Here is a 12534-nt window from a genome sequence, read left to right on the forward strand (position 1 = left end):
CCAAACGTGAAGTTCTTAAAGTCGTTATGAGCTTGTTTGATCCTCTTGGATTCATCTCCTTCTTTTTGGTCCACGGAAAAATCTTGATCCAAGACATTTGGTCCAGAGGAACCGAGTGGGACGAATCAATAGCTCAGGATCTCTACACGCGTTGGCGACAATGGACTGGCTTGTTTTCGGAGTTGGATTCTGTACGCATACCACGATGTTACTTTCGGCATCCATTTCCAAAGAACCTTGATAATCTTCAAGTTCACGTCTTCGTCGACGCTAGTGAGGCAGCATACTCATGTGTGGCGTACTTCCGTTTAGAATATGAAGGAGTCGTGCAAGTAGCATTCGTTAGCTCCAAGACCAAAGTCGCTCCGCTCAAAACGATATCAATACCCAGGCTCGAACTAAAGGCAGCTGTTCTGGGTACCCGGATGCTGAACAGTATCAAAAAACAACACAGTTATCCAATCGCCCGGCAGTTCATGTGGAGTGATGCCGGTGTCTGCCTTGCTTGGATACGGTCCAAAAATCATCGTCAGTATCATCAATTTGTTTCGGTTCACGTGGGTGAGATATTAATGTCAACTGAGCCGCAAGATTGGAGATGGGTCCCGTCACGAATCAACGTTGCAGACTCAGCTACCAAGTGTAAGAGCGGTCCACAACTATCCATGGAGAATCCTTGGTTTCATGGCGTTAAATTCCTACATGAATCCGAAGAACGATGGCCGAAGGAACGATCACTCTCAGATACTAACGAAGAACTCCGCCGCACCAATCTATAGCTTGGACATTTCTCTCCAATAATTGACATCTCAAGATTTAGCTCATGGGCTCGACTTCACCGTGCCACTGCATATGTGCTACGTTACATCGATAACCTTCGCCGGAAGAGGGATGGTCAACAATTGGAACTCGGAATTCTCAACCAGTACGAATTACAGCACTCCGAACAAGCTTTGTGGAAAATGGCGCAAGGCGAGGCGTTTCCTGATGAAATTTCGCTGCTAACTAAATCAAAAGGACCACCGGAAGGACGCCATTGTATTGTTGAAAAAAGCAGCCCAATCTATAAGACTTGGCCTTTCCTAGACAACGACGGAATTCTGCGAATGAGGGGACGTATCGGTGCTGCACCACATGCACCGATTGAAGCTAAGTTCCCTGCCATCCTTCCCAAGCAACACCTAATTACATTTCTCATTGTAGACTGGTATCACCGCCGTTTTCGCCATGCCAACCGAGAAACCATCGTCAACGAGATTCGTCAACGTTTCGAAATAGCAAACCTCAGGTCACTCGTGCAGAAGGTCGCCAAGAAATGCATCTGGTGCCGCGTAACGAAAGCTGCACCAAAACCACCAGTTATGGCTCCTCTTCCAGAGATGCGATTAACAGCCTTCGTCCGACCCTTTACCTTCGTCGGGCTGGATTATTTTGGACCCGTGCTTGTCAAGGTGGGTCGAAGTAATGCCAAACGGTGGGTGGCCCTATTCACCTGCCTAACAACGAGGGCTGTGCACATGGAGGTGGTACACTCGTTGAACACGGAGTCCTGCATTATGGCAGTGCGACGCTTCGTGTCACGTCGCGGGCCACCTAGGGAGTTTTGGACGGACAATGCCACCTGCTTTCAAGGTGCAAATAATGAGTTGAAAGCCGAAATCGAAGCCACGACAAAAGCTTTAGCTCTCACCTTTACTAGTGCCCAAACAAGCTGGAATTTCATTCCCCTTGCCACACCACACATGAGCGGTGCGTGGGAGAGGCTTGTTCGCTCGGTTAAGGTGGCGATCGGTGCGATTCTGGATGCACCTCGTAAATCTGATGATGAAACGTTAGAGACGATACTCTACGAAGCTGAGGACATGGTGAACAGTAGACCGCTAACTTACATACCATTGGAGTCAGCAGATGAAGAAGCGTTAACGCCCAACCATTTTCTTCTCGGCAGTTCAACTGGAGCAAAGATTCTACCCACAGAACCAGTAGAACAACGTGCAGTCCTTCGAAGTAGCTGGAAATAAGCTCAATACATTTCCGATCAGTTCTGGAAGAGATGGCTTAAGGAGTATCTGCCCGTCATCACAAGAAGAAGCAAATGGTTCGAGGAAGCGAAAGACCTGGCGGTCGGAGATTTGGTTCTGGTGGCTGGCGATACGGTGAGGAACCAGTGGATTCGGGGACGAATTGAGGAAGTTTTACCGGGAAGAGACGGAAGAGTGCGACAAGCGCTCGTGCGGACATCGTCAGGGACCCTACGAAGTTCAGCCACAAAGATAGCCGTTTTGGACGTCGTGGAGTATAGTGCACCAGGCTCGAGACTGCACTCGGTCTCAAACTCGCCAAGGTCCACGGGCGGGGGTATGTGACGACGGGGTCCCTCGTTACGACTACACCGATGGATGCGATGCATCAACCGACGACCGACATCAAATGGAGATATGCCATTAAATTAGAATGATAAGAGAGAAAACGTCATTTGGCAAAAGTGAAAGTCATTTTTGATACGCATAATAGTCTACGGATTACGAATTTATTTAAAACCTCAAATTCCCTATCTAAAATTAATCCTAAAGTGTAGTACGGATAATTTGATATTCTACTTAGCCTAATCTAGTACGGTTGGTTATAATTAACTAACTAATTGAACTATACATTGTAAGTAGTATAACTCAACCATTAAATCTTAAATCTATAGATGAATTGTTTTGCCAGGTTGGACTTAGCGTGGGATCATTTGCAGACTCATTTGCGCTCTTTATATTTAGTCGGTTCACTAAAAATGTGAGTATCTGCAAAATTATATTGTAAAATGATTATTTAAATAAATCCCTTTATAGCTTGAAGCTTACCATCAACAAATTTCGTGTTTGCTCTCAGGACTTAGTGCAACCTAACCCCAACAACTTGCTTTATGGAAGCCGAGGAGTCCTCTGCACTTCCACAAAAAAACACTGGGAGTTTGGATATGGGAAAGGATTCGTTTTGGTAAACGATAAAGATACAATTTTAAATGAATACGTGAACATATACACGGATGATCGATACCGATAGTGCGGTTACTATGCGAACCGGACACGATCCGAATTCCGCCCACCAAAGAAGCATGCAACAGATTCAATGGATCAAACACTACTGACGCGTCGTTGCTTTTTTTCACTTGCACACTTTGTTTTAGGGGTCTATTTTGTAAATCGAGCAGATTCATGTGACTCGTCTGTAATCACTGTCGATCAAACATCAATGAATTCAGTGTTTTATACATTTTTGACGACCTGTAGATAAAAATCTGAAAACGGCATCAGATTAACCCGTAGGCTACGGGGCTGACATACAAAATTCAAGTTGCTCGTATTTTTGCATAACTCCATATTTTTTAATGAAATTTTGAGGGTTGATTCACAGTCGCCTCTCCACATCTCGATATCGAAGGGACCATCAAGATAGGTAGAGATAATAGAAATATTAGTAGTAGAACGCTAATGGCGCAGTTGTCACAAAACTGATTTCAATTTTTATTACCTTAAATTATGGTTTTTCATTGTTTGTTCTATTCCGTGATGTTGTTATGGTTCTTAAAATTAATCTGACACTTTGAGACCCGGTACTCAAGCTGTCAGTTCGTGGCAAACTAGATGTTGGTAACACGAACAGCAGCGACATTAGCGTTCTTAGGTTAATGCTTCTACTGTAGAGATCGAGACAAAGAACATTAATTAAATGAACATTAGATTGAAAATCACTCCGTTACTAGGAAAATAATAAACAAACAAAATTCACTTCGACTTTCCAAATTGTTCTGAATCACTTTAATCTGGTCTAGTGACCTTTGATAATGTTCATATCGACATTCTTCTTCTTTCTGGCGTTACGTCCCCACTGGGACAGAGCCTGCTTCTCAGCTTAGTGTTCTTGTGAGCACTTCCACAGTTATTAACTGAGAGCTTACTATGCCAATGACCATTTTTGCATGCGTATATCGTGTGGCAGGTACGATGATACTTTATGCCCTGGGAAGTCGAGAAAATTTCCAACCCGAAAAGATCCTCGACCGGTGGGATTCGAACCCACGACCCTCAGTTTGGTCTAGCTGAATAGCTGCGCGTTTACCGCTACGGCTATCTGGGCCCCAACATATCGACATATGGAGAGAAAATTGGGAACAAAAAATCAACAGAAACACATCGAGATATGCAGATATCGAGACAAGAAGGATATCGAGATATGGAGAGAGAAATCGTATGCAGAATGAAGGGACCGAAGCAATCATCGACATTAGGAGAGATATCGAGATGTGGTGAGTCGACTGTAGTTTAATGTTTTCATATAAAATGTGAACAGACCCGTTATTTTTAATAAGTTACGAAGGCTCAGGTTATTTTTAAAATTTATTATAGACCTAAAGTAAGACTAAGGCCTCCAGAATATTCTGGAATTTTGCCATATTCAACATAGGTTCATAAGATATTTTTAGCGATTGATGTCTACGTTTGTTGGCTTATAGCACTCACTAAGCCTTAACAGACAGTTCCAAGAAATTAGATATTGAAAGTCATCCAAATCGTCCTGGAATTCAGGTCCTTATGATCTACCAAATGAACTACAGTGTATACTAACCCAATTCTCTTGAAACTTTCTCGTTCCTATCCATAAAGCTTCATATGGCTCAAAGAGTGTACTGCTATGAATATTGATTATTTCGAGGTCTTCAGAACATACTGAAGTTGTGGGCATCAATTTCTATACGCAACTTAACTTATTATTCAAATAAAATGTTTTTAACATATCCATACGTGATCACAAATCTCCGTTATAGTTAAAAATAATTGTTTCCAAGCTTATTGGTTGTACTATTAGGGCGATTCAAATTTTAAAAATGTTTGAAAATCCAATCTCCCATATTCTCCTTACCATAAAAATAGTGTTCTGTGAAATTTTCAGCTTTCTAGGTGGTGGTTTAAAGGTGGCCCAAAGGCAATGTAGGTTTTTATGGAAATTACTATGGAGAAATTTGGAGAAATGTTCCAAACACGTTAGTACTGTAATGTAAGTAGAAACTTATCATCCCATATTGAAAACTCATTCTTCAAAACATAATGAAGGATGTTGCTGAAGAAACTAATCCCTTTTGAGCTAATTTTGTTTTGGATATTTGTGGATGTTTGCAGGGCTATAATCCCATATTAAGCTAAATAATAGCAAACTAATTCATGAATATCTCTTCTGCTATCCGTTGGATTAAATTTCTCTCTTCAGCAAATTTCTTTATCAAGGTTTGATGAATCAGTTTTTACTTTGGGATAACAATTTTGTACTTACATTACAGTACTAACGTGTTTGGAACATTTCTCCAAATTTCTCCATAGTAAGGATGGTAAAGAACATATGGGAGATTGGATTCTCAGACATTTTTAAATTTTGAACCGCCCTATTGTACTATGAATTTAAAATTACTCTGCTGACAAAACAGGTCGGATTATTCGTAGACTCGATTATCCGGTGACTCGATTATCCGTGATTCGATTATCCGGAATTTTAGACTCGATTATCCGGAATTTGACTTTTGATATTCTTGTTTTTCAGTGTTTATGCATAAATTTGAGATAATTTTGATTTGCAATCTACAATATGAATGGTTTAGCAGTTTTGGACGTAGGTAAGAAAAATAGGAATGGAAAAAAGTTTTTCTGTGTATGTTTATCAAAAAAAAAAAGATTTCTTCTCAAGACCCCTAATGTAGGGTTTTGGTACCGGGAGTACCGGTATTACCGGCCAATTTCTAGTACCGAAATACCGGTACTGGAAAGCACTCAGTACCGGTATTTTCGGTATTTATTTATGTAATAATCGTTTGAATCAATTAATTTTTCACAATAAATTGAACGTAAATTTGGTCAAGTTTGTTGAGTCGATGTTCCATGACTCTATATCGACTCATGGAACCATACTGGAAACAAAATTTCATGGTTACTATGATGGTCCCTTCAAACAGATTTCCAAAGGATTGCTGTTCCATGACTTGATATTTCCATGAGTCAATGATCCCTTCAATATCGACTCATGGATGTTTCACTGTATATAAAGGCTTATTCTTACTACAGTCGCCTCTCCACATCTCGATATCGAAGGGACCATCGAGATAAGGAGAGATCGAGACAAGGAACACATTTTTGTTGAATACTAGATTGAAATACACTCCGTTGCCAAGAAAGTAATACACAAACAAACGTCATTTTGCGCTTCTAATTTGTTTTGAATCCCAAAACTTTGGTCTAGTAACCTTCGATATTGGTCATATCGACATACGGAGAGAAAATTGAGAACGAAAAATCAACAGAAACACATCGAGATATGGGGATATCGAGATAAGGAGGATATCGAGATATGGAGAGTGAAAATGTATGCAGACTGAAGGGACTTATGAAATCATCGACATAGGGAGAGATATCGAGATGTAGAACATCGAGATATGGAGAGTCGACTGTATCATCTTTTCAGCACTAAAGATGGTTTATCTCCATGCATAAAATCTTTAAAAGCACGAATTATCGATTATCAAATACAAATGATGGTGAATATTAAGTTTTCTGGACAACTAGGTTTCAGGATACTGAAGCATTTAAAGGTGCTTCAATTATGGTACAAAGATTGATAAAAATTGTTCGGACTTATTCTTGAATAACGAGTCTCTCAAGTTAAAAAGCGAAATATTTATCAACACTTCACGATGCATGGACAAAACTTTGAGCAATTTTCAGATACACCCAGAAAACTAATGTCTGAAAACTTTGTTACAGAAATACGCACACGTATGGCAGTTAAACATTGAACTTGGAACATGCCTTGCATTTTTTTAATCAAACTTTTTGAATGAAAAGCGAGGTGATAACATGAAAATCGTCTATAAACCGTTGATTATAAACGATTTTTCGACTCACATAAAATATTACACATGACATCTGCAACTTTTTCGAATATCCTATAAAACGGACAACTGTGGATGGTAAAAGGATAGATTTGAATGAATAGTGTCCACCATACCAGACAAAACTTGTTTTTAAACTCATATATTAGTTTATTTCATGAGTTAGAAGGGTCTACTCATTACTTTATTAGGACCATTTTATGTTAGTGTTTTAATGTACAAAATATTATTCATTCAGCTTCAACAAACATGTTTTAGTTGACGACCTAGAAAAAAATGTGATTTTTTGTCTGATATGCTTGTCTTTGTATGCTTTATATTTATTGCAAAGAAAATCTTCCAGTACCGGTATTTTACCGGTACTACCGGTACTGAGAGTTAGAGTACCGTAGAACCGGTACCGGTCAAAAGGGGTCGGTACTAGGAACCCTACCCTAATGTTCCTAGAAATAATTTCTGGCTACGCCACTGCATTATATAAATAAAACAACAAAAAAAGATAATATTTAAGTTCTTTCATCGCAGATTTTAATTTTTTTTTAGTGATTCGATTATCCGGAGTTAATGAAAAATCGATACTCCGGATAATCTCTGGACTACTGGTACTGTTTCTCACTTGTATTCAACATCTGATATCGCAGAATCTCTAAAGGCATCTTCAAAGCTTTGGAAATGTGATTCGGATGTTTCCTCTTCTTTCTAGCATTACGTCCCAATTGAGACAAAACCGGTTGAGGATCTCTTTGCTATGAAAATCATAGATAAATTGAAAGATTCCAGTAAATAACTGTGAAAGAAAAGATCCCAATAAATAACTGTGAAAGTTCTCATAAGAACAGGTTCTGCAGAGGAGCAGGTTCTATCCCAATTTTCTCTCTGTATGTCGATATGACCAATATCGAAGGTTACTAGACCAAATTTTTGGAGTTCAAAACAAATTAGGAGCGCGCAACGACGTCTGATTCTTTAATGAATGTTCGAACCCTCTGAGCAGAATCTCAAATAGAGAAACTTAAAAGTAGATGGAGTACCGTGTACCGTGTACCGTGTACGCTTTAGGAGTGGAATTAAAAGGTACACGGTACTCCATCGACGTCTGATTGTTTATTATTTTCTTGGCAACGTAGTGTTTTTCAATCTAGTATTCAATAAAAATGTGTTCTTTGTCTCGATCTCTCCCTATCTCGATGGTCCCTTCGATATCGAGATGTGGAGAGGCGACTGTATTTAAAAATGATGATGCGGTGATATTATTTCAAGAAAGTGGCATTTTGCATGATAATTTTGCAAATTACTAACAGATGTCGATGAAAATCTTGCACACCTCTGAAAAAATTGATATGTTAATAAATGTGTTGAATTTAAGGAAAAAATATATTTGTTTGTGCTAATATATTCTGTGCCACAACTCTCATGACATAGTGTAAACAATATTTTGAAAAAATCATTAACAAGCATTTAAGAGCAAATACAAAAATCGAAAAAAGTCGATTTTTAAGGACCTCGTTTTTTATTTTTTTCTTTCTACACGTTAATGCTAATATCGAATGATTGTAATGAATAAAAAATTGTTTTTTTGATTGGAAAAGTTTCTTTGCATATTTATGAAGTAACGTAAGCAAAAAATGTTACTCTATATAATTACCGCTGTATATGACAGAGCTTCAAAAGTTGATTAAACAAAAGTGACTTTCTAAAACCGATCTTGTTCCAATTATTGAGCTTTTTTAGAGCAATAATTTATTTTTTTTTTAAATTTCTTTTTACGTGCTGTGTGAAGTAAACATATTTTCCGATAGAATAAGCTCCTATTTTGTTTCATATAAATTTTGTTCAATACAAATCATCGAATCTTCAGAAGACACTTCAAAAACGTAATTTTGTGCAAGATTTTATTTTCCATGCTTTATAAACCTTGTTGTATTTTTTTAAGACTGCATATTATTCAATATTTATTTAGCTGCTTTAATTTTTGATGACATGATGAAGATTTGCGTGAAAAAAGCTTTCAAAAAGATGAACTATGCTCTGAGATATTTGCGACTACTTTTCGATACACTCCTTATATTTGTCTAACGAGATTAGATAATTACGACAACTGCTGTAAAAATCGAATTCTGCAAGAAGTTGCGTACATTTTTTTTAAATTTTGCAATTCCTGAAAATTGTTCATACCAACACTTGCGTAATAAAAAAGCGTTGCGTAATAGTCATTACGCAACTGATTTCACGTTAAAAATTTACGTAAAAAATCAATCACAAAACATCGATAATTTTGACATTGTGTGAGAAAAAATACAAATTTGTCTTCCTTCTATTAGAAATGAGACGATGCTTATTTCTTACCTTCTTCCATATTTTTTTCTCTGAAACGATATTGCTCGTAGCACTACATTTGCAATCCTACAAAACCATAAAATTTGCAAAAATTTTAAACAAACTTGTAAAAATATAGGGGGAGATCCCCCAGTACCGGACACCTAAATCGAGCAATTCAAAGTTCCATTTTTATTGGTTGTATGCCACCCTTTTATGATAAATATTATTATTTTTGTATCAAGAAAAAAAAACAATTTTGACATAAAAACACGAATTCAGACATTGAATTTTGATAATGTACTTTAGCATTAAACTGACCAATCTTGAAAGGCCCTATGTAATAAAAGTAAAATGTGTTTTAAAAATGAATTGTTGGATCATATGAACTGCCGAACTGTTACACACTTAATTAAGAATGCCAAATCTCGACTAAATCGAGATTTGCAAAGCCGAGTAGTCGACAAAAAAATTGCATGAGTTCTCGGGAAATAAAAGCCGAGTATCGGTTAAAATTAAAAAAAAAACTGAGATTCGCACAACCAAACTCGTGAAAAAATGAAAATGTTTATGTAATTTTTTTTTACTAAACATGATGTTATCAACAATTAATGAAAATTACGATGAAATCACCTCAATTTATGATGACATTGAAATTACGTGAAAAGCTTGTTGTCGTATTATTTTTAAATAAGTGGATTGATCAATTTTTCTCTTGATCTTTAGCAACAATTTTATCATACGTAGATGGACTGTGCTATCAACACATATTTTGTTCTGAAATCTGCATGATTCAGAAGGACTAACAAGATCACGTGCTCGCATAAATAATATTTTCCTTTGCACCACATACACGATAAAAACTCGGCAGGGAGCGCTCGTCATGGTCGAAAAACGCGATCCATAACACGGTTTCGTACCCATCCTCAGAGCACAGAAACATTCAATTTGAACAGTCAATTTGTTCCGTGCAATAACGATGACGATGCGGGAGCCAATGCTGGTTTTGTCTTTATCGCCGATAACCGATGATTCTTTGTAGGATATGCATTCGCCTGAATTAGTGTTGCTCCAGAATTTACTGAGTTGGAAGTTTTCAAAGAGATGATTTATTGATACATTTTTTTAACATCATGTGAAGGCACCCACTGCGGGTTACTACGCTTCACCAACAATTCAGAGTAGGTCTTAAAATTAGGCGATATGCGTATTTATAAATACGATCAAGAATTTTTAACTTTTAAAAGTATCGAAACGTTAACTGACCAAACTGAAATGTTTTAATCTAATAAGCTGTATATTCTATATTTTGCAGTCTGACATTGTTCATCAGTCAGTGTACGAGCTAGTTCATTCCGAAGATCGCGAGGAGCTTCAGCGACAGTTGTTATGGAACACATTTCTACCGGCTGACCTGTCCGGACTGCAACTGACCGACGCTCTAGTACCTGAGAAATCCACGCTACTGGAACGAAGTTTCACTGTGAGGTTCAGGTGTCTACTAGATAATACGTCCGGCTTTTTGGTAAGTTCTGCATAACTAATTGAAATCGTGTTGGCCATTATTTTTTTTTTACAGAGGCTAGATATCCGAGGGCGAGTGAAAATATTGCATGGCCAAAATCGCAAGGTAGAAGAGCCACCCTTAGCTCTGTTCGCCTTTTGCACACCATTTGGACCACCTAGTCTACTAGAAATTCCACAAAAGGAAAATATGTTTAAATCAAAACATAAACTTGATTTTACGTTAGTTTCAATGGATCAAAAGTAAGTATATGATAAAGTTTATAAGCTCTAATTTAAAATGGCATAGAGTAAAGAAGATGTTGCTGTCGCGTTTGAAAGCAAATAACATATGCGGGAATACCAAATGCGGAAAGAATGTCTACATTATGGGCCGATGCACGAGTTCTGTAATTTGACGTTTGAGCGGTGCCGAATTCACTCGTTGCCATGGTCACGTAAATAACTCGGCACCGCTCAAACGTCAAATAGTGAACTCGTGCATCGGTCCATTTTGTTTTTCCGAAGTTAAAACAGTCAGTCAAGGTTTATATCTAAAAGGCAAACAATAGAAATAATTAATGTTTTGCATATGCGCTTTTATCCACTGCTAAGGAGCAATAAGCCCCGTCTAAGCTTATGGTGAGTGTTCGATTACCTGAGCATCCCAACAGAGTGAACATTCCTAGAGCACCTTCTGTGCCGAACCACACTCTACACATTATTTTGTAAGTCTCTCAATTAACCTGAATAAACAAGTTCTGTACAATCATTCGAGTCAATCGGTCGCGTTTGATTTTACTCCCGAAACCGAAACCCGAAAAACGCAGAAAATTACAGACCGCTTAGATCAGAAGGAACAGTGTAATTTTTCGTAAATCGTAAAGTATTTTCAAGTGAATTTCGCATTATCAGGAAGATTGTTGATATAATAAATTGATGAAAGCTTTAAGGTTATAAAACGAAGCCAAACTTTGCATTTTCCAGTGCACAATTCTGGAGAACCTTACAACCGTTCGCGTTGAAAATCGATCAAATTGTTTGCTTGCTGGTAAAGACCAATGGGATAAATTTTCAACGCGGAGCGCTTTTCGGTTCCTAAGACTTGTGCTCTTGAAAATTTGAGGCGTGGCTTCGTTGTATTAGGTTGATGGAAAATCAAAATTATTAAAGCAATGTGTTGGTGCCTGGAAACTCTAGAAGTGACACAACGGCTTTTAATAAAAAAAAATGGTGCCTGCTGGGAATTGTTCTGCCGTGAATCGCAAGTCAGTCCCATCTACATTTTCGTCAAAATTGAGTTGAGTTCAGTTTTCGACACATCTTCCAATGTTCTTTCAACTGTACCAATGAGATAATATGATTTGTTTGGAAAAATTAAGAAAAAACAGCAAGTCAAATCGTCCCAAAATGAAATATAACCGGATATCAGTCCCACTACAGATTTCCGCACCATGTAACACAGAAATGAACCGTGTTCTGATTATCCTAATATTTTTCTTGGATATCGTAGTGAAAAGCAAATTGCGAACTTTTCATTAGGATTTAACAAGTTCCAAATCTCTGGAATTTTTTGAATATTCGAATATTTGGGAAACGATTTTGGAATCTTCACAGCTCATTTTCTCAATGCCTACTTTTACAGATGGGACTGTCTTGTGATTCACGGCAGTGCTGCTTTGAGCTTTAAATGAAGTACGCTACGCACCTTCGTTCTCTCCCATGGAAGGAAGGAGGCGCATGGTACTTAACGCCTCTACCGTTTTGTCTCGAAATCTGGACACCTAAGAAGA

General features: G+C 38.0%; 1 protein-coding gene across 3 annotated transcripts in view; it reads left to right on the plus strand.

Moving 5' to 3' along the window:
• Window positions 1-12534, plus strand: part of LOC5575425 (aryl hydrocarbon receptor) — a 117654-nt gene that overhangs the window by 80063 nt on the left and 25057 nt on the right. For all 3 annotated transcript variants that reach the window (XM_021854311.1, XM_021854312.1, XM_021854313.1), the window contains exons 5-6: window positions 10554-10763; window positions 10818-11005. In XM_021854311.1, the coding sequence (XP_021710003.1) occupies window positions 10554-10763; window positions 10818-11005 (398 nt within the window). The remainder of the gene's footprint in view (window positions 1-10553; window positions 10764-10817; window positions 11006-12534) is intronic.

This window comes from Aedes aegypti, chromosome 3 (genome assembly GCF_002204515.2).
Source record: "Aedes aegypti strain LVP_AGWG chromosome 3, AaegL5.0 Primary Assembly, whole genome shotgun sequence".
Taxonomy (NCBI): Eukaryota; Metazoa; Arthropoda; class Insecta; order Diptera; family Culicidae; genus Aedes; species Aedes aegypti.